Source organism: Raphanus sativus, unplaced genomic scaffold, assembly GCF_000801105.2.
Source record: "Raphanus sativus cultivar WK10039 unplaced genomic scaffold, ASM80110v3 Scaffold0040, whole genome shotgun sequence".
NCBI classification, from domain to species: domain Eukaryota; kingdom Viridiplantae; phylum Streptophyta; class Magnoliopsida; order Brassicales; family Brassicaceae; genus Raphanus; species Raphanus sativus.
The window spans coordinates 1-23,288 of NW_026615364.1; the positions used below are offsets into that span (position 1 = coordinate 1).

The 23,288-nt window shown below is 45.2% G+C and overlaps 1 protein-coding gene across 1 annotated transcript; it reads left to right on the forward strand.

Moving 5' to 3' along the window:
• The first annotated feature begins 9,513 nt into the window (after positions 1 to 9,513).
• On the forward strand, positions 9,514 to 10,255 carry LOC130500804 (uncharacterized). Its single transcript, XM_056995758.1, has 2 exons — positions 9,514 to 9,656; positions 9,787 to 10,255. The coding sequence occupies exons 1-2, from the start codon at positions 9,514 to 9,516 to the stop codon at positions 10,253 to 10,255; spliced, it is 612 nt and encodes a 203-aa protein (XP_056851738.1).
• Positions 10,256 to 23,288: the final 13,033 nt, after the last annotated feature.

The window sequence follows — 23,288 nt, forward strand, 5'->3', positions numbered from 1 at the left end:
GCTGAGGTTTGACCCCGGTTCTGATCCGGCCTGCTTCCCCCACTCCTGTTCTTGTTCTGTCCATCAGATTGCTTAGGACAGTCCTTCTTGAGATGACCCTTAAGACCACAGGTATGGCAAGTCCGGTCACCTCCCACATTTGGGCACTCTCGAGCAAAGTGTCCCATCTTACCACAACGAGTGCAAGCGCCCATGGCTCTCCAGCACTCACCATAATGGTTTCTACTACACTTAGGGCACACAGGCTTACCACTTGAGGTTTTACCCTCCTCAGCCTGGTCCCTCTTTCTCTTCCGGTCACCACTTTGCCCAGGAGCCACCACCACACTCTTCACTTTGTGCTTAGCTTCCTCAGCAAGGTTAGTCTCCAACATAGCCATCCTCTCAACCAGTTCAGTCACATTGGAGAAGGTCCGGACTGAGCAGTAGGTCTTGAGTTCAGGCCTAAGGCCGCGGATGAACCTTCGGACCTGTACTGCTTCATCCTCCAACTCCCTTCCCACAAAGCGCCTGAGCCTGTTGAACTCTTCTTCATACTCTCTGACTGACCTACGCCCTTGAACCAAGTCCAAGAACTTAGCCTCCAAACGGTCCCATGCCTCAGCTGGAAAGTACTTGTGGTTGAACTCCACTTCAAAGTCAGCAAAGCGCTCAATGGAACCATTGGTACGTTTGTCCAAAGCTATCCACCAGTTGTGTGCATCACCCTCCAGGAAGTGCACTGCAATGTCCCTTTGGTACTCCTCAGGGCACCGGGTTGATTTGAAGTTTCTAACCAACCGGTCTCTCCACTCATCAGCCTCCATGGGATCAACACTTCCAGCAAAGTGCTTTGTCCCTAGGCGTGATACATGCTCCAGAACCTTCAGGTAGTCCACCTTCTTAGCTGATCCAGATGGTGGATCCAGCTCAATCACTTCAGCTACTGGTAACACTCGTCCACCAGCTCCACCACTTCCACCAGCTCCCACTTGAGCTTGTGTGGCTTGTCCAACGGATGAGTTTACCACTGGGGTGAGCACCTGAGTCATGGCTACCATCTGACTACCCATTAGCCTAATGGCAGCCAATATCTCCTGCATGGAAGGCTCAGCCGCCTGATCACCCGGACCAGTCCTCCCATCAGCCCTGATGTTTGGATCAACCCGGTGACCAATCTCTGAAGACTCAGCCTCTCCATCCGGATCATCCTGGTGCTGCCCAGCAGCTGCACCTAACTGACTTCCAGCTCCCTCGAGCTGCCTCACGGTCTCATTCAGCTGCTCATCCGTGCCGTCCAGCTGAACCTCAGCCTGATTAACTTGGATTTCAGTCAGGACAGTGTCTCCGGTCCGACCCATGGGTGGAACCAACAACTCGACATTTGGGTTAGGTACTGATGCATCTCCAGCACCAGACACCCCAGCCCCATCCTTAGCTTTCCGAGACCGCTTCCTTGTTCCCTTAGGCCACATCAAAACCAAACACAAACCAAATGTCAGTCTTGAAGGAAACTTTCTAAACCTCAATCAACATCAAAAGTAAGCAAATAAAACATAAACCAAACATGTCAAGAGACTCAGCCGGATGTGTGATGACCTGCCCCTAACCCAACAGCCTAGAATCAAGCATGCTCTGATACCAACTTGTAAGACCCGAACCTGGATCCCACGATCCAACCAGTCCAAGTACTCACCTAAATGTCTAAGTGTAATTCAGCCGGTTTGAGTCCAATAATTTCTAAGTCATTTTCAATTCATTTGAGGTTTACATTGCACAAGTACAAAGCGGAAGCATAAAAGAAATGTCATTTCATATATATAAGTCAGTGTGATCCATACAAATCATTCAATCCACACAAGTTGCACAATAGGCTATCATAAGTTCATCTAAACTAGACACACATCACACATCCATCCACGGCCAAGTCTTCAAGACTCCTTTGCTTTACCACGATCACTGCTGGTCCCTGAAACCAAACCACAACACATGAATATACATATGATCCGATATCCTAACATCAAACTAATCAGTACATGGTTCCGGACCCTAGATCACATCAAAATCCCATTTCTGATCATACTAAATACTCGGCCAAAAACTCTAAACTATACATGATAAATCATGATAAACCCAAACTAAGAGAATGGTCCAATTGGATTCCTCAGAACCGGCCTCAGTCATACCGACCTTGACCATGAACCGCCAACCGGCCAAACTGGACCAACCTTAAATACATGTTATAAATTGAATCTACCACTTTGATAATTCATTAAAAATCCCAACTAAGAGATTACAATCGCCAAACCCCAATGATTCCCTTGAGAACCATGAGATCAGACCTTACCTCCCCAACCAAGGCCGCGGAGAGATTATACTGACCAATCCGAGCCTTGGGGGTTTGTCCGCGGGTTTAAACCCTCAGACCACATCAGAAAATAGTGGGGAAGAGATTGATAAAGAGAAAGGAAGAAACGGATGCAACCAACACATCATGGTTCAACCGGCCAGACCATTTAAACCCACGGTCTTGCGCGGTTACCATCCGGAGTGCATCAGTACCTTAGGCGTACGTTCCTCTGCGCCTCCATCCTTCTCTGTCTCCTTCCTCTTGTCCTTGTCACTTTGCCCGCCTGCCATGTTCTTGTCTGAACCGTTTCCACCGATTAAAACTCACCGGAACACCACACGGATCACTCCTCACCGCCGGTCTCTTCTCTCTTTCTTTCTGGTAGAATTTTGGCAGAGGTTTGCCTAGTGTTTCTTGTTCTTTAAATCGATGTCCAGAGTCTCCTATTTATAGGAAATGACTTCGACAGCGGTTTGGGCGAACGGTTACACGGTTTGGGCGAACGGTCACATGCGGTTTCTCTTTTGCATCCTTTCGGCCAAACTGCTTCCAACTGCTCCCAACCGCTCCCCTTGATCGATCATCAGCTGCTGGAACTCAGCTAGGTACCTGAACCACTTGCCAAGCTCCATGGTCACCTCAGACCATGTCACCACCGAGCCGGAACCATAACCGCTCATGGTCCGGTCCAACCGCCCAAGAGCTAATCACTCTGTCCAGCTGAGGTGAGCTGGTCACTAGCTTCCCCAGCTGAGTGAGCTGACCTGTTAGCTTCTGGAGCTGTCCTAGACTTGCCTGAGCTACTGTGAGCTTGCCTCACTCCTTTCCTAGCTGCCCGAGCTACCAAAACTCAATGACCAGCTACCATAACACTTGTCCAGCTCCTTTGAGCTTACCTTTCCTTCATTCTGGTTAAGTCTCAGCTTCCTGATGCACTTAACCCCTCTTATGGATCATGATACGCTTGCCTTTAGGTCTCATGACCTGGCTGGTGCTTGTCCTCGCACCATGATCCATCCGGATGGCTTTACCTAGAACTTGGGACATGACAGGTGATCACGTTCGTCCACAGGAACTTACGGATCTGGAGATCCTTGATCTTACTGAGCGCTTCTGCTTCGATCCATTTCGAGAAGTAGTCAGTGACCACTAGGAAGAAAACCTTCTGACCCGACACCATAGGGAATTTCCCTACGATATCCATGCCCCATTTTCCGAAGGGCCTAGGGAAAATAATGGATTTGGGAGCTTAGAGACGGGGGCGTATCTCTGACATCGATTGCAGTGCTTGGCCTGCTTGTTGGTGTCTTTAGCTATCGTAGGCCAGTAGTATCCAACCCTTTTGGCTCTTAGCACCAAACTCCTTCCACTAGAGTGGGATCCGCAGTCTCCCTCATGGAGTTCCACGAGAATTCTCGCTGTTTCTCTGGGTGTAACGCATCGGAGGTATGGGCCAGAGAAGGATCTTCAGAATATTTTCCCTTTAGAGATGCAGTACCTGGCAGCTTCGGGTATTAGACTAGGGATCTCGCCGACAGCTCTCGTAGCCGAAGCACGTTACCTTGTTGTTGTTACGCTCAAACGCAGATTCGGAATAAAATCCCTTCTTGCTCTCTTTTTACGATTTCATATTTTATTTCTCGTTTATTTTCGTGTTCTTATTGCTTGGCGTGCGGTTTCTCAGAAATCTGGGACCTCTGGGAAATTAGGGTTTTCCTACTTTCCTAAAATATACGAAATATTGACGGTGCGAATTTCGGATCCCACAACCATAAGTAACGTTTGTTATCTGCTCAGATCTTGGGCCTCCCAAACGTCACACATGTATTTGAACTTCACTGTGATGCTTGTAAGCTAGGGATTGGAGCCATGCTTAGCCAGTCAGGACGTCCCATCGCTTTCTTCAAAAAAAAATTGCTAGTTCCCGGGCTTGATATAGTACATACGATGTTAAATTTTATGCTATTTTATGCTTTGTAACACTTGGCAAGTCAGGATAAAATCTCATCACGCCATGCTTCCTGGATAGCATTCCTACAACAGTTTACCTTTGTGATCAAGCATAAGACTAATAAGGTAGCCGATGCGTCAAGTCGCAGACATTCTTTGGTAGCCACACTTCAGGTTTCAACGCCAGGGTTTGATGTGTTACCAGATCTATATGCAACCGACACCTTATTTTGGGACGATTTGGTCTTCATTAGAAGCTGGGACTCGGTCAGAGTTTGTGTTGCATGATGATTATATCTTTCAGGGTACTTGTCTGTGCATTCCACAAGGCAGCCTTCGGCAAAAAATACATGAAGAAGGTCACGTCGGTCGTGATAGAATGGTGCAGTTGGTGATGGACGCTTATTTTTGGCCGTCGTTGGGTTGTGATGTATCTCGTTTTTTCGAGAAGTATGTGGTTTGCCATCGTTCCAAAGGCCATGCTTCTAACTCCGGTTTGTATTTACCTCTTCCTATACCGACTCAACCATGGACCGACGTTAGTATGGATTTCATATTGGGTCTTCCTCGTACTCAACGGGGGCATGATTTAATATTTGTAGTGGTCGATCGCTTCTCGAAAATGGCACACTTCACCCCTTGCAAGAAGACGACGGATGCTGTACAAGTTGCAGTCCCTTTCTTCCGCGAGGTTTATAGGCTTCATGGCTTGCCGTTATCAATTGTGTCGGATTGGGACTCGCGTTTTCTCAGTCACTTTTGGAGGTCTTTTTGGTGTCTGTTACTTACAAGCCTTGATAAGTTCCGCTTACCATCCACAGACTGACGGTCAAACGTAAGTCACTAACCGTACGTTGGCTGACACGCTTTGCTGTTTGGTTGTGGATAACATTAGATCGTTGGATTTAGTCTTATGTCAGGTTGAATTCGCTCATAACCATGCAGTTAACAAGAGTACTCGTTTCAGTCCATTTCGGGTAATCTACGTTATTGTCCCTCATGGTCCTAATTATCTTGGAGTTTCACCGGATGTTTCAAGTGACCATGGGCAGGCGATAGATTGCTTGGCAAATGCTTCAGCAATACACGTGCAGGTTCATGATAATTTACAACTATCAACTGCAAAGTACAAAGAAAGCGATGATCGACATTGTCGAGATTTCCAATTTAAAGTGGGGGATTGTGTGTGGGCTGTCCTTAATCGGGAAAGATTCTATGCAGGGGATTATAACAAGCTGAAGTCTCGCAAAGTTGGTCCATTGGAAGTCCTTGAGAAGATTAACAATAACGCATATCGTCTCTTGTTACCTACGGATGCTCGATACTCTGACGTTTTCAACTTCAAACATCTCATTCCTTTTGTAGCTCACGATGATACTACAGATCCAAGGTCGGATCTTTCTTCATCTCGGGTGACCTGATGCAGAGTGGATCATATTTTCTTTTTCGGTTTTGGCTTTACTTTTACTTAATTATTCTTGTTCTAGATAAGTGTTAAGTTTCCTATTTATTTATGAGATTAGAATTAAGACTTATGGATATAATGTTAGGTCATTATCATTAAGGACTTATGTCTTTTCCTATTTCTATAGATAGTGATCTCTAGGCTTTGTAAAGAGACACATTATTATTGAATTTATAAAACAAAGCTTTGCTTCATCTCTTTTTTACGGCTAGATCATTGGTGATCTCAACGGATTCAAACTCGTAGGTTCTTTTAGGCATTTTCAGACTAAACAACTGCACCTACATCTATCAGTTACTATATCACCTTTCCTCCCTCGTTTACACTCTTTTCTCATTGTCCTCTCTATTCGATATGCATGTGGCTCTGTGGCGTTGGGATCGACACCGAAAGTTTAAAACTTAGATATTTATTAAATCGTGGTGAGTCTCCAATGAGGATCGGGTGGAGAGAGTTGGATTTATACTTTCTACGGTGCGATTATCGACAGAGAAGTTGTATGTGGTGGATCTTGGTGTTGCTTCTCTTTCTCATCTCCAAGATCCGGATGGTTCACGGTGCGTCGGGCCTTCCCGAGAGTTCCTCGGCCTTGCTGGGTCGTCGGTCCTGAAGGTCTCTGTTTGAGGACGGTGGAGACGAGGTCTAGGGTTTTGCAAGTTATCCCTTGTGGTTGAGGGCTTGTCTTCTGGCTGTTGTGAGGAGTGCTGTTGATGCTGGATCTAGGTCAGATATGGCGGTTCCTTTACTTAGGAAAGTTATTCTGAGACAGAGGTCTTGTATGACCGGATTGAATCTGGAGAGGAGCGCAATTGACTAGTGTTTGCAGTCGTCGAGGTGTTAGCAGTAGGAGCGGAGGTTGAGTTTGAGGCTAGGTCTTTTGATCTATTTTTGTGGCTGCAAGGTTCCTCTAGGAGTGGCTCCACCTTAGAAGCTTCATCGGCGATGGATCTGTGGGTTGGTTTTGGACATACCAAAACCGGTGAAGTCAATAATGTGGTCCAATTCTGAGGAGATACTCATGACAACCAGAGTAGAAGGACTAGTGCTTTCGTAACTTTCTTTCCCACCCATCTGTTTAGCTTTCGAAAATCTTTAGCTTTACGTTTGTTGTATTGTTCCTTGTTCTGTCTCTTTTCTCTTTAGTTTGTCGCTTGTTTGATATCAGAGAGACGGTGTTGTATTCTGGAACATCATCTTCTTTGCCCCAGCATCTCATAGGGTAATATAGGAAGGACCCATTAGAAAATAGAAAACAGTTTTATTTGTTTTAAATTCAGAAAGAACGGAAATTACCATAAACCCTAGAGATTATTTACAAGTTATATGGGTTATACCGGAGTGATGCCCGACCCGATTCGAACCGCCACCCAATTAGTTTTAAGATCAAAACCGAGACCAAGTTAACTCGTAACCGGTTCCACTTAACTCAATTTCAATTCGGTTCCTCTCAAATTTTGTATTTTCCCCTCTCTCTCAACGGAAATACTTACCAACCCTAGAACCCAAAATTGGTTAAGATTTCGAAATCTTTCTCCTATGGAACTCTCTGATTTTGAATTTATTTTCGCGTCATACGTGAAACTAGAGGGGGTAAAAGGAAGGAGAATCCGACCCGTCAACAAAGGTTTATGATTTATCCAAGGGTTTAAGGTTTAGTATTTAGTGTTTAGGGTTTTGTTGACGGTATTAAATTTTTTTTTAAAGTTTTTTGTTTGCAACTAGTATTATATTTTATTTATTTTATATTTTAATTTTAAAAACATAATTTAATTTGATAGTATTTTATTTCCTTTTTAAAAAGATACTAAATATGAAATAGTGAAATCCTATTGGTGGGTGAACTTGTAGGTTCACCCTAGGGAATGCTCAAGGATATCAGTTCGTCGTTCTCATTTTGTGAGATAGGACCCGAGACCGTCGTCCTAACTTGCATCTCCGTGGGGGTTATGGCTTCGGCGCCGTAGACTAGCGAAAAAGGGGTTTCCAGCATCGCCGTTTTAGGAGTAGTCCGATGAGCCCAGAGGACCCCGTGTAGTTCTTCTGTCCAATTTTCCTGAGAGCCTTCTAGTCGTTTCTTTAGCATGTTGACCACGGTTTTGGTCATAGACTTCGCTTGTCCATTGGATTGTGGATGCCTGGGTGTGGTGAAGGTCATCTTTATGCCACAGTCTTTGCATAACTTCTTGAAGTTGTAGCTTGTGAACTGTGATCCGTTGTCGGTGACAATTTCTTACAGGACCCAAAAGCGGGTGATCACGTTCGTCCACAGGAACTTACGGATCTGGAGATCCTTGATCTTACTGAGCGCTTCTGCTTCGATCCATTTCGAGAAGTAGTCAGTGACCACTAGGAAGAAAACCTTCTGACCCGACACCATAGGGAATTTCCCTACGATATCCATGCCCCATTTTCCAAAGGGCCTAGGGAAAATAATGGATTTGGGAGCTTAGAGACGGGGGCGTATCTCTGACATCGATTGCAGTGCTTGGCCTGCTTGTTGGTGTCTTTAGCCATCGTAGGCCAGTAGTATCCAACCCTTTTGGCTCTTAGCACCAAACTCCTTCCACTAGAGTGGGATCCGCAGTCTCCCTCATGGAGTTCCACGAGAATTCTCGCTGTTTCTCTGGGTGTTACGCATCGGAGGTATGGGCCAGAGAAGGATCTTCAGAATATTTTCCCTTTAGAGATGCAGTACCTGGCAGCTTCGGGTATTAGACTAGGGATCTCGCCGACAGCTCTCGTAGCCGAAGCACGTTACCTTGTTGTTGTTACGCTCAAACGCGGATTCGGAATAAAATCCCTTCTTGCTCTCTTTTTACGATTTCATATTTTATTTCTCGTTTATTTTCGTGTTCTTATTGCTTGGCGTGCGGTTTCTCAGAAATCTGGGACCTCTGGGAAATTAGGGTTTTCCTACTTTCCTAAAATATACGAAATATTGACGGTGCGAATTTCGGATCCCACAACCATAAGTAACGTTTGTTATCTGCTCAGATCTTGGGCCTCCCAAACGTCACACATGTATTTGAACTTCACTGTGATGCTTGTAAGCTAGGGATTGGAGCCATGCTTAGCCAGTCAGGACGTCCCATCGCTTTCTTCAGAAAAAAATTGCTAGTTCCCGGGCTTGATATAGTACATACGATGTTAAATTTTATGCTATTTTATGCTTTGTAACACTTGGCAAGTCAGGATAAAATCTCATCACGCCATGCTTCCTGGATAGCATTCCTACAACAGTTTACCTTCGTGATCAAGCATAAGACTAATAAGGTAGCCGACGCGTCAAGTCGCAGACATTCTTTGGTAGCCACACTTCAGGTTTCAACGCCAGGGTTTGATGTGTTACCAGATCTATATGCAACCGACACCTTATTTTGGGACGATTTGGTCTTCATTAGAAGCTGGGACTCGGTCAGAGTTTGTGTTGCATGATGATTATATCTTTCAGGGTACTTGTCTGTGCATTCCACAAGGCAGCCTTCGGCAAAAAATACATGAAGAAGGTCACGTCGGCCGTGATAGAATGGTGCAGTTGGTGATGGACGCTTATTTTTGGCCGTCGTTGGGTTGTGATGTATCTCGTTTTTTCGAGAAGTATGTGGTTTGCCATCGTTCCAAAGGCCATGCTTCTAACTCCGGTTTGTATTTACCTCTTCCTATACCGACTCAACCATGGACCGACGTTAGTATGGATTTCATATTGGGTCTTCCTCGTACTCAACGGGGGCATGATTTAATATTTGTAGTGGTCGATCGCTTCTCGAAAATGGCACACTTCACCCCTTGCAAGAAGACGACGGATGCTGTACAAGTTGCAGTCCCTTTCTTCCGCGAGGTTTATAGGCTTCATGGCTTGCCGTTATCAATTGTGTCGGATTGGGACTCGCGTTTTCTCAGTCACTTTTGGAGGTCTTTTTGGTGTCTGTTACTTACAAGCCTTGATAAGTTCCGCTTACCATCCACAGACTGACGGTCAAACGTAAGTCACTAACCGTACGTTGGCTGACACGCTTTGCTGTTTGGTTGTGGATAACATTAGATCGTTGGATTTAGTCTTATGTCAGGTTGAATTCGCTCATAACCATGCAGTTAACAAGAGTACTCGTTTCAGTCCATTTCGGGTAATCTACGTTATTGTCCCTCATGGTCCTAATTATCTTGGAGTTTCACCGGATGTTTCAAGTGACCATGGGCAGGCGATAGATTGCTTGGCAAATGCTTCAGCAATACACGTGCAGGTTCATGATAATTTACAACTATCAACTGCAAAGTACAAAGAAAGCGATGATCGACATTGTCGAGATTTCCAATTTAAAGTGGGGGATTGTGTGTGGGCTGTCCTTAATCGGGAAAGATTCTATGCAGGGGATTATAACAAGCTGAAGTCTCGCAAAGTTGGTCCATTGGAAGTCCTTGAGAAGATTAACAATACGCATATCGTCTCTTGTTACCTACGGATGCTCGATACTCTGACGTTTTCAACTTCAAACATCTCATTCCTTTTGTAGCTCACGATGATACTACAGATCCAAGGTCGGATCTTTCTTCATCTCGGGTGACCTGATGCAGAGTGGATCATATTTTCTTTTTCGGTTTTGGCTTTACTTTTACTTAATTATTCTTGTTCTAGATAAGTGTTAAGTTTCCTATTTATTTATGAGATTAGAATTAAGACTTATGGATATAATGTTAGGTCATTATCATTAAGGACTTATGTCTTTTCCTATTTCTATAGATAGTGATCTCTAGGCTTTGTAAAGAGACACATTATTATTGAATTTATAAAACAAAGCTTTGCTTCATCTCTTTTTTACGGCTAGATCATTGGTGATCTCAACGGATTCAAACTCGTAGGTTCTTTTAGGCATTTTCAGACTAAACAACTGCACATACATCTATCAGTTACTATATCACCTTTCCTCCCTCGTTTACACTCTTTTCTCATTGTCCTCTCTATTCGATATGCATGTGGCTCTGTGGCGTTGGGATCGACACCGAAAGTTTAAAACTTAGATATTTATTAAATCGTGGTGAGTCTCCAATGAGGATCGGGTGGAGAGAGTTGGATTTATACTTTCTACGGTGCGATTATCGACAGAGAAGTTTTATGTGGTGGATCTTGGTGTTGCTTCTCTTTCTCATCTCCAAGATCCGGATGGTTCACGGTGCGTCGGGCCTTCCCGAGAGTTCCTCGGCCTTGCTGGGTCGTCGGTCCTGAAGGTCTCTGTTTGAGGACGGTGGAGACGAGGTCTAGGGTTTTGCAAGTTATCCCTTGTGGTTGAGGGCTTGTCTTCTGGCTGTTGTGAGGAGTGCTGTTGATGGTGGATCTAGGTCAGATATGGCGGTTCCTTTACTTATGAAAGTTATTCTGAGACAGAGGTCTTGTATGACCGGATTGAATCTGGAGAGGAGCGCAATTGACTAGTGTTTGCAGTCGTCGAGGTGTTAGCAGTAGGAGCGGAGGTTGAGTTTGAGGCTAGGTCTTTTGATCTATTTTTGTGGCTGCAAGGTTCCTCTAGGAGTGGCTCCACCTTAGAAGCTTCATCGGCGATGGATCTGTGGGTTGGTTTTGGACATACCAAAACCGGTGAAGTCAATAATGTGGTCCAATTCTGAGGAGATACTCATGACAACCAGAGTAGAAGGACTAGTGCTTTCGTAACTTTCTTTCCCACCCATCTGTTTAGCTTTCGAAAATCTTTAGCTTTACGTTTGTTGTATTGTTCCTTGTTCTGTCTCTTTTCTCTTTAGTTTGTCGCTTGTTTGATATCAGAGAGACGGTGTTGTATTCTGGAACATCATCTTCTTTTCCCCAGCATCTCATAGGGTAATAGAGGAAGGACCCATTAGAAAATAGAAAACAGTTTTATTTGTTTTAAATTCAGAAAGAACGGAAATTACCATAAACCCTAGAGATGTTAAGTTATTTACAAGTTATATGGGTTATACCGGAGTGATGCCCGACCCGATTCGAACCGCCACCCAATTAGTTTTAAGATCAAAACCGAGACCAAGTTAACTCGTAACCGGTTCCACTTAACTCAATTTCAATTCGGTTCCTCTCAAATTTTGTATTTTCCCCTCTCTCTCAACGGAAATACTTACCAACCCTAGAACCCAAAATTGGTTAAGATTTCGAAATCTTTCTCCTATGGAACTCTCTGATTTTGAATTTATTTTCGCGTCATACGTGAAACTAGAGGGGGTAAAAGGAAGGAGAATCCGACCCGTCAACAAAGGTTTATGATTTATCCAAGGGTTTAAGGTTTAGTATTTAGGGTTTAGGGTTTTTTTGACGGTATTAAATTTTTTTTTAAAGTTTTTTGTTTGCAACTAGTATTATATTTTATTTATTTTATATTTTAATTTTAAAAACATAATTTAATTTGATAGTATTTTATTTCCTTTTTAAAAAGATACTAAATATGAAATAGTGAAATCCTATTGGTGGGTGAACTTGTAGGTTCACCCTAGGGAATGTCAAGGATATCAGTTCGTCGTTCTCATTTTGTGAGATAGGACCCGAGACCGTCGTCCTAACTTGCATCTCCGTGGGGGTTATGGCTTCGGCGCCGTAGACTAGCGAAAAAGGGGTTTCCAGCATCGCCGTTTTAGGAGTAGTCCGATGAGCCCAGAGGACCCCGTGTAGTTCTTCTGTCCAATTTTCCTGAGAGCCTTCTAGTCGTTTCTTTAGCATGTTGACCACGGTTTTGGTCATAGACTTCGCTTGTCCATTGGATTGTGAATGCCTGGGTGTGGTGAAGGTCATCTTTATGCCACAGTCTTTGCATAACTTCTTGAAGTTGTAGCTTGTGAACTGTGATCCGTTGTCGGTGAAAATTTCTTACAGGACCCAAAAGCGGGTGATCACGTTCGTCCACAGGAACTTACGGATCTGGAGATCCTTGATCTTACTGAGCGCTTCTGCTTCGATCCATTTCGAGAAGTAGTCAGTGACCAATAGGAAGAAAACCTTCTGACCCGACACCATAGGGAATTTCCCTACGATATCCATGCCCCATTTTCCGAAGGGCCTAGGGAAAATAATGGATTTGGGAGCTTAGAGACGGGGGCGTATCTCTGACATCGATTGCAGTGCTTGGCCTGCTTGTTGGTGTCTTTAGCCATCGTAGGCCAGTAGTATCCAACCCTTTTGGCTCTTAGCACCAAACTCCTTCCACTAGAGTGGGATCCGCAGTCTCCCTCATGGAGTTCCACGAGAATTCTCGCTGTTTCTCTGGGTGTAACGCATCGGAGGTATGGGCCAGAGAAGGATCTTCAGAATATTTTCCCTTTAGAGATGCAGTACCTGGCAGCTTCGGGTATTAGACTAGGGATCTCGCCGACAGCTCTCGTAGCCGAAGCACGTTACCTTGTTGTTGTTACGCTCAAACACGGATTCGGAATAAAATCCCTTCTTGCTCTCTTTTTACGATTTCATATTTTATTTCTCGTTTATTTTCGTGTTCTTATTGCTTGGCGTGCGGTTTCTCAGAAATCTGGGACCTCTGGGAAATTAGGGTTTTCCTACTTTCCTAAAATATACGAAATATTGACGGTGCGAATTTCGGATCCCACAACCATAAGTAACGTTTGTTATCTGCTCAGATCTTGGGCCTCCCAAACGTCACACATGTATTTGAACTTCACTGTGATGCTTGTAAGCTAGGGATTGGAGCCATGCTTAGCCAGTCAGGACGTCCCATCGCTTTCTTCAGAAAAAAATTGCTAGTTCCCGGGCTTGATATAGTACATACGATGTTAAATTTTATGCTATTTTATGCTTTGTAACACTTGGCAAGTCAGGATAAAATCTCATCACGCCATGCTTCCTGGATAGCATTCCTACAACAGTTTACCTTCGTGATCAAGCATAAGACTAATAAGGTAGCCGACGCGTCAAGTCGCAGACATTCTTTGGTAGCCACACTTCAGGTTTCAACGCCAGGGTTTGATGTGTTACCAGATCTATATGCAACCGACACCTTATTTTGGGACGATTTGGTCTTCATTAGAAGCTGGGACTCGGTCAGAGTTTGTGTTGCATGATGATTATATCTTTCAGGGTACTTGTCTGTGCATTCCACAAGGCAGCCTTCGGCAAAAAATACATGAAGAAGGTCACGTCGGCGTGATAGAATGGTGCAGTTGGTGATGGACGCTTATTTTTGGCCGTCGTTGGGTTGTGATGTATCTCGTTTTTTCGAGAAGTATGTGGTTTGCCATCGTTCCAAAGGCCATGCTTCTAACTCCGGTTTGTATTTACCTCTTCCTATACCGATTCAACCATGGACCGACGTTAGTATGGATTTCATATTGGGTCTTCCTCGTACTCAATGGGGGCATGATTTAATATTTGTAGTGGTTGTGATAAGAAAGGGGGAGTTGTGAGATAAACCTTGAGTTCGCTAAGGGCTGCTTCGCACTTCTCGGTCCAAGGAAGTCTTTTGGGTTCTTGAGGGTTTCAAAGAAGGCGTGAGACTTGTCGGAGAGCCTGGAAATAAACCTACTCAAGGCTGTCATCCTCCCAGTCAATTTCTGGACCTCCTTGATTCCTCGGGGGAGGAATTTCTCGATTAGTTTTGATGCCCCGACGGGTTACAATATATGCGAGGAACTTCCTGGAGCTGACCCCAAATGAACATTTGGCAGGATTGAGCTTCATATGATACTTCCGGAGAGTACAAAAAGCTTGATGTAGATGCAATATATGGTCCTCAGCCTCCAGATGTTTAACAAGCATGTCATCGATGTATACCTCCATAGTCTGTCCAATCTGGCCTGCGAACATTGTATTCACCAGCCTTTGGTAAGTGGACCCAGCGTTCTTCAGGCCGAAGGGCATGACCTTATGACAATAGATCCCCCTTGATGCATAAACGAAGTTTTCTCCTGGTCTTCGGGGTGCATGAGTATTTGGTTGTAGCCAGAGAAGGCGTTCATAAAACTCATGAGCCGATGTCCTACTGTAGATCGACGAGTTTGTCGATATGAGTCAAGGGAAAGGGATCTTTCGGGCAAGACTTGTTAGGTCCGTGAAGTCTATGCAGACCCACCACTTTCCGTTCTTCTTTGTTTACTACTACCACATTGGCCAGCCATTCAGGGTACTGCACCTCACGGATGAACCCTGTGTCGAGCAGATTCTTGATCTCCTCATTTATAATCGCATCCCTTTCGGGGGTGAATTTCCTTTTCTTTTGTCTGACGGGCTGGTATGAGGGATCCACGTGTAGCTTGTGCATGATGATTTCTGGATCGATCCTCGACATGTTGGTATGGGACAAGGGAAGCAGTCTGAGTTAGATCGGAGGAAGTCTATTAAACTCTTTGCCCCTCATCCAGTTTAGAGCCGATTTTGAGGTATTTAGCATGTTCCCCTTCGATCAAAAGCACGTCGTCCACGTCTTCGACCTCAAACTCTTCAGAATGTTGAGCCGAGACCTCCTCGTGACGCTGCGATGGACTCCTAGTCTTCAGGGTGACTTCGTAGCATGTGCAGGAATTCACCTGATCCCCTTGGATTATCTTTATGCCCCAAGGCGTGGGGAAATTGATCAACTGATGAAGCATCGAAGGGACGGCTTCCATGTCGTGGATCCAGGGTCATCCCAGGATCATGTTGTATGAAAACAGACAATCGACGACGAGGAATCTGGTTGGCATGTTAATCCCTTCTGTGTAGACGGGGAGAGTCACTTCTCTGATAGTCTGTTTTACTTCTCCGCTGAACCCGATGAGTGAGACCACTCTCCATGTGAGGGCGTGTTCGTCTAGCCCTAGCTCTCGGTAGACGGTTTGAAAGATGATGTTGCCGGAGCTCCCGTTGTCCACCATAATCCTTCTTACTAGGCAATTCGCCACGGTTAGCGACACAACTAAGGCGTCGTGATGGAGAGCCAATACTCTTTCCTGATCCTCATGAGTGAAACTGATCTTGTCGGTATCATGAGGTCGATGAACCTTGCTTATTATCTTGAGTACCTCCTTTTATGGTTCCGTGGCTTATGCTATCTACATCTGACCCACCAGATATGACGTGAATCATCCGACCCTGTCCCGGGTGGGTTGTGAAAGGTCTTACTGCTACCGCCCCTTTAGGTGCTTCCCGGTTGGATTCAGGCTCTGAGTCATTGTCTTCCATGTTGGGAGCCCGAATGGTTCTGGTCTTCTCGCGTGCTGCCCCATCTCCGTCGAATACTGGTGGTGGACGTGTGACTTCGGCTCCGAAGCCAGGTGCTTCTGGATTTTGCATGGATCGGGTCTTGGCTCCGAAGCGATGCTTGTCGTTGCTCGTTGCGTTGAGAGTTCGATCCTGCGGACCGTCGGGTTGCCTTTGAGGCTTCGGGTAGATCGTCTTGCTCGTCCGCCGTCACTACACTTAGTTTAGATTAGTCTCCTCCTTCTAGCGCCAAACTGTTAGGGGATTATCGTGTAAGTCCTTTTAGAGTACTACGGAACGGAAGACGAGCCATGATTTTGTGAGTATTCGTGTTGATTTAGATCAAAGAGCTGGAACTACAATAGATCGGTGAACCCTAGTCTAGCCCGCCTAGCTCTAATATCTAAGTTTCAAAGTGTTGATCCCTTGTTCTAGAGTTTGAGCTCCCCTTATATAGTCATCCTTAGGTCGGGTTTAGTCGATCTGATTAAGAGTAACTCTTCTATATTCGAAAATATGAAGGTTCTCTTTATCGGAAGTTTTCCATTTTCCGGAGGAAAGGGTAGTTCCTAAGGTAGTTCCTGGAGTAGTTCTAGAGTTCCTTTCAGTGAAGACCTAGAGTATTCCTTAGCGGGGACCTGGAGGTCTAGGTCTTTTCCGGAGTCTGGAGGAAAGTGAAACCTAAGTATTTTCCCCCAACAAATATGAATCCAGTATGCACCTTAATTAACATTACTAAGAAAAAAATTGTTGTGCCATGAGGTAGTCAATGTATATTTCTTCCCAAACTCCATATTAAACTCTCAGCCTTGAAGTATTTGTCAGGGATTAAACTCACCTCCTGATTTTTAGGTCAGGTTAAAGTTTAGGAAAGAGGTTAGGGAAAGATAACGCGGGCTGAATCCCGTAATAACTTATAGAATGAATTTGATTTGTATTGATTAATGTGGTAAAGAATGGTTACAAAAGATGTTTCTCTTGATGATTACAAAGATAAGGAAATGTTTAAGAGATGATGTGAATGATCGTAAAAGTGAATAAGGGTTGAATCGAATCCCCCTCTTTAGTCCTCGACCTTCTCTTTAAATAGCCTTGGACTTCTCTTGATTATCTTTAACTGATCTCCGAGATCTTCTCCGTTTGTTGAGAATCCGCAACAGCTCCGTTTGACCGGGTCCTGCGCTCCTTCTGTTATGATGTGAGCTTCCTCTTCACTGTGACCTCTTCGAAGATTGCCTTAGCTTCCAGCCTCCGGTTTCGTATTAAACCTTAGCTAAGGTCGCCGATTACGCGTTGGGCTTTATCTCGGCCAATAATTATTTTGGTTCTATCGTCAGCTAACAGGCCATATTTGGGCCCAACAGTTGCCCCCAGCTTTCGAGATTAGACTTCGTTATTCTCGGGAGCTAGACCTAGCCGTCCAGCCTAGATCTTCTGGTTGAGATAATGATTACTGGCTATCTCAACCATATATATATTCATGCTCGATCGGACGGCTGTAGTTTTTCTTTAATTAAATCGACGGTTCAGATTAAAGAGAGTTTGAAATGTGGTTCCGATTTTCGAGACGTGATGGGATATAAAGCTGGAGAATTAACTGCTTGTCTCTCCACTTCTCCACGCCTCTCGACGGTTTCCAAGGTAACTCTCCTCTTTCCTTTATTTTACTGCGTTTTTGCTATTATTTTTTTATCCGCTTCTTGATCGAACTAGTTCTTCGCTCTTAACCTCTCTCTGAGATTTCGTTCTTGCTAACTTAGTCCGATTCCCCTCTTTTGCTTCCTATTCTCTTTCCCCTTTACTATCATGAGTCAAAAAGAAGGTTCCGGCGGGTTCAAATCTCTGCTTCCGGTGCTCGCATTATGAAGGTTAAGCGAGAGCCGGCGAAAAGATGAAGACGCCAAGAAGAAGAAAGTTAAAGACTCGATCGGAGCAAGAGTCAAGAGGATGAAGAAGAAAGGTGGCAAGAGCGCCTCCTCTGGACCTCACTTTCCCTCGCTCTTGAAGAGTCAAGACGTCGTCAACTTACCGTTTCAAGCTCACGGCAAGAGTGACCTAGCTAGAGCTTGTACCGAAGACGAAACCCCCGAAACCGTTCCGGAGGGTTGGTTCTGTGTTCATGAGAAGTATATCTCTAAGTGCCATCTTAGGTTCCCTCTCCCCACCCTCTTGCTAGATCTCCTAGATCACTATCAACTGGCCCTTCCCCAACTTTGTCCCTCGGTTATCCGAGTGATAAACGGATTCATCACTAGGGCCAAGGAAGAAGAGTTATTGTGGGGTTGACCGAGCTGATGAGTCTCTTCTCGATAAAGGAGAGTACTTCCAAGGATGGCGGAAGCGGTACCTACTACCTCCCCTGTCGTCCAGGGCTAGGCGTCTTCAAATTTACGGCCAGTGATGATGACTGGCGGAAGAAGTACTTTTATGTCAAGATTGACCCTTCGACGGTTCCTGTAGGCCGAGACCTCAGGACCTCTTGGTCTGACATTTCTGGTTAGGATTTTAGGGATGTGTTTGCATATTTATTTTTGCTTATCGTGATGTGCTAACTGTCTTTGATTCTTTTTGCAGAGATTAAGGACCCTATCAAGTTGTCTGGCAAACTTACCAGAGCTCTCCACCGGAAGCTGCAGCACAGCCCCAATACCTGGGTAGCTTACACTACCACGAGAGTCGGATCAGCTAGGTTCCCTGAACGATACAAGGCTTCCTTTCCTGATTCAGTTTCAGTTGCCGGTTTAGAAGGTAACCTTCCTTTATTGATTTTAGTTTTCAATGTTTGAATTTTTTCTCATGAGGTTAATGATTCTCTTCATGATTCAGTCTCTGAAGGTGAATCGGTATTTGAAGTCTCGTCTGGAGCCAGTACCTCTGAAAAGACTCAGTCACAGAAGATGCCTATTCAGCCCTCGTTCCGTTCCAGGGGTAGATCGACCAAGGCTGCCAGCTCCTCTCGAGGAAGCGACAAGAACCAAGGAGGATCCTTCCTCAGCTCTGTGAAGGAAGTCCTCGATGATGGAGGCTCTGCTCCTGCTAAAGATGTTGGTCCTTCGGAGCCCAGAGTTCAGGAAGTTGGTCTTCCCTCCGAGGTTCCGGTGACGGAAGCTGATCCTCAAATGGCGAGAGGATCCTCCAGAATTTGAGCCTCCGAGGAGCAAGAGGTCCCGGACCGACCAAGTTGACAGACCTTCGAGGTCTTCCTCCTCCTCTTCTAGAGGGGGACCGTTGGCTGGAACTTTGCTCACTCGAAGCCTGGGTCAGTTTTGGATGATTCGTGGGGTTTGGCTACGCTGATGAGGCATATGAAGAGAACCGGGTGTTCCCTCCCCTCGATCTCCAACCTCACGAATAAGGATGAGTATGTTGAGATTGCCCATTACATGGGTCAGGTACGAATTTTATTTTCAACTTTTAGCTTAATTCTTTTTTGGAAGATGTTCACTAAATCATTGTTTTTGTTTTTGTAGCTGGCTGGCGCTATTAACAGGGCTCAGTTCAAGTTTGAGGACACTGTGCACAATGCCCCCAGCGCTGAAGAATTAGCTCAGGTTACTGATCTAGTCAAGGCACCAAGACTGAACTCAACCAGACTCGGGCTCTGATCTCGGAACTTCAAGCTGAGGTCAAGAGACTTGGCTCCAAGGCTGATGTTCAGCAAGGGACGATCGAGAGCCAAGCGATTGACATCCAGGTGAAGAACAGGAAGATTGGGGAGTTGGATGCTGCTCGGAAGATAGCCGAGTACCAGGTCAAAGACTGATTGCTTCGTCCCAAGACAGCCAGAAGAACAGGAAGCTGAGGTCAGTTGGCTGTTAGGAGAGAAAGAAAGAGGTAGCTGATGCCTACAACAAGATCTTGGCCTCCGTGAAGGAGAAGTTTGCAAGAAGAAGGATGAGGTCGAGCTCCAGATTTATGCTCAAGAGCTTCAGGCCAACACCGAGCTTTTGAAGGATATGCTGGAAAATGAATCCAGATGCTGAGGACGAGTATAATCGTCTAATGACCTTGATGCCGGAGGCGGCTGCTGCGTACGAGAAGGCGCAAGTCTCGGACTTCTCGATCAGCAAGCTTCCTCTTCCTCAACTCTCTGAGAGCTCAGGTACTTTCGAGATAATATGTTCAATCTCCCCTTTTCTGGAGAGTACGGTTCTAACTTAGGTTTGGTGGACCCTGATTTAGCTCCAATCGAGGCGTCCGAATGGGCGATGATAAGGAGGCAGGAGGGAGGTTCCTGCCAAGAAGGTGAACCAGCTGAAGGAGATAAGAGTGTCGGAGGAGCTCCGTGATGATGATGTCTAAGAGCTGAGGCTCTTTAAATGTTGTTTCCATGACTTTTGCCCAAGGGGCTTTTAATTTCGTTTATGTTTACCAGATTTGCAGCCTGAGGAGGCTTTTAAACCTTGACTTATTTTAGGGTCTTCGGAACCTTGGTAGCCTGGGGAGGCTTTTAAACCCTTTTTATCTGAATTTGGTTTTTATTTTCGTTCCAAGTCTTTCATTTGACTTAGTCATTTTTTGGATGAGTTCGAACTTTGTTAAGAGTTTCAATAGGAAGAGGTTTAGTGAATCCTCAGAATTAGATCTCGGGTTTTATGATAAGTCTAGAAGACTTGGATTGTCTTAGTTCCTTAAGAGGAATTCTTAGAATATCGAGATTAGCTCAAGGTTTTAGGAACCTGAGTTCGGTTTGGGCTCTCTTTTGAGAGTGGTTCGGGGAACATGAATTCGTTTGTGGGATTTTAAGACCCTTCAAGACTTGCTTAGGATTTTAAGACCTTTTGAGATTTGATAAGGATTTTAAGACCTTTGTATTTTGTTAAGGATTTCAAGACCTTAGGTTCAGATCCGTGGAGACCTGTTTTAGTTTGAGGGTTTTAAGACCTTAGGTTCGATCTGTGGAGACCTGATTTTGTCTGAAGGATTTTAAGACCTTAGGTTCAGATCCGTGGGACCTGTTTTAGTTTGAGGGTTTTAGACCTTAGTTCAGATCTGTGGAGACCTGATTTTGTCTGAAGGATTTTAAGACCTTGGTGGTTTCTAAGGATTTAAGACCTTAGCTTAAGTTTATCAGTTTAGATTTCGTTTGAAGATTTTAAGACCTTTGAAAGTCATTAAGGGTTTTAAGACCTTAGGTCAGGTTCTTGGGGACCCGAATTGTTGAAGAGTCAAGGTATCGAAAATAATTGCTTTATTGATAATTGAATACATGGTATCATAACAATCATACAATTGGTATCATAATGATCATACAATTGCTGCTTGGGCTATGTGATTTTAATCAGACATATGCCCCCTTTGGTCATGGTGAACAGAGTGTTGAAATGAGGTTGGGGCTGCACTCATGACGGAGTTGCCTACGTACCCAGTCAAGGGATCAAGCCTAACGTAGTTCGAGAATTTTAGGTACCTAATGATAGTATCTCTTAAGATTCGTGGCGTTCCACGATCTGATTTCAGGTACCCCGGTTCGCACCTTTTGGAGCTTGTAAACGCCAGGTCGTACCACATGGATGATCCGATAGGGACCCTCCCAGTTGGTTCCTAACTTCCCAGCATCTGGTTCCTTGGTTCCTTCGAAAACTTTCCTAAGTACTAGGTCACCTACAGCGAACTGTCGGGCCTGACTTTGGAGTTGTACTGTCGTGCCATTGCTTGCTGATAGTTTTGAATGCGAATCAGAGCTCGGTCCCGTCTTTCCTCGATTAGATCGAGGCTGTCCGTCAGGAGCTGGTCATTAGCTACAGGATCGGACGTACAGAGTTCCCGGCGGAGGCTACCAGCAATGGTTTCGGCTGGGACGACAGCTTCCATCCCGTAGGCTAAGGAGAAAGGGGTTTCCTCTGTAGCCTTTCGTGGGGTGGTTCGACATGCCCAAAGTACTTCAGGTAACTTTTCTGACCAGAGTTCCTTCTGGGTTCCGAGGCGTTTCTTGAGGTTTGCTAATACTGATTTATTAGCAGCCTCCGCCTGGCCGTTTCCTTGAGGGCGTCGAGGTGTTGAGAAGGTCAGGCGGATATTCCATTTGTCACAAAATGTTTTGAAGTCGTGGGATATGAATTGTCCTCCATTGTCAGTCACGATTTCGTATGGGACGCCGTGTCTACACACGATATCTTTCCACACAAATCGTTCGACCTCGAATCTGGTTACCTGTTGGAAAGCTTCAGCCTCTATCCATTTCGTGAAGTAGTCTGTTAGGACTAAGAGGAAGCGTAGCTTCTTCTTTCCACTTCCTGACGCTACTAGTGGTCCTACGATGTCCATGGACCACCTCATAAATGGGTAAGGGGCGGATATGTTGGATAGCTTCTCCGCAGGTTGGTGTATAATCGGTGCATGCCTCTGGCATTTATCACATGAGGAAGAGTAGACCTCACAGTCTGCAATAATGGTAGGCCAGAAATAGCCTTGTCTTTTGATTCGGATAGCTAGAGCTCTGCCACCGGAGTGGTTTCCACAGGAACCGTCGTGCATTTCCTTCATGAGTTTCATAGCAACGAGGCCATGAACACATTTTAGGTAAGGTCCGGAAACGCTTCGTTTGTGGAGGGCAGAATTGATTATGCAGTATCTTGCGCTTAATGCTTTGAGTTTTCGAGCCTCCCATTTATTGGGTGGAGTCTTTCCCTCCAGGATATATTGCATGATTGGTGTTCTCCAGTCCTCTCTTCCTACAACTTTGTTATGAAGAGACGAGGGAGGTTCCTGTTCGGGACCTGGTGTCGTGGTGCCCCCGGGGATATTCGTAGGATTAGGCTCCAAGGAGTCTGAATTCTGAGGAATATCTCCATTTTCCCGTTATTCTCCGGGGTCTGGATGGTGCCCCAGATGAATTTTTGAGAGCTGAGCGACTTCTAGTTTTGACTCTGCAGACGATGGGTCCGAGGTCTGGATGGTGCCCCCGGAGGTATTCATAGGATTTAGCTCCTGGGAGTCTGAATTCCGGGGAATACCTTCATTTTTGTCGTCGTTTCACCGTGTTTTGGATCGTGTTCCCGGAGGTATGTTTTTTAAGGCTACGTATTTTGGCTTTTGGGAACCAGAATGTTGTGAGAACTTGGGTAGCTACCGTTTCAGGGCAGGTACCTTCGGTTTGCTCTTTTGGCTTGCTGTCTATCTCAGCTTTAGTAGCTATGTCGATGCTCGGTTTTTCGATTCCTTCTACGGGTATGATTCGTTTTACGAGGGGATCTGATGTGGAAGCTAAAGCAGCCAACGCATCTGCTGAGGAGTTTTCTCCTCGTGGGATCCTTGTTAGCTCGAACTTGTCGAACTGCCTAGTGAGGTTCTGGACGACTTCGAGATATGCCCCCATTCTTTCGTCCCTCGTTTCGTATTCTCCGTGGAACTGGCTAGCTACTAGCTGTGAATCACTA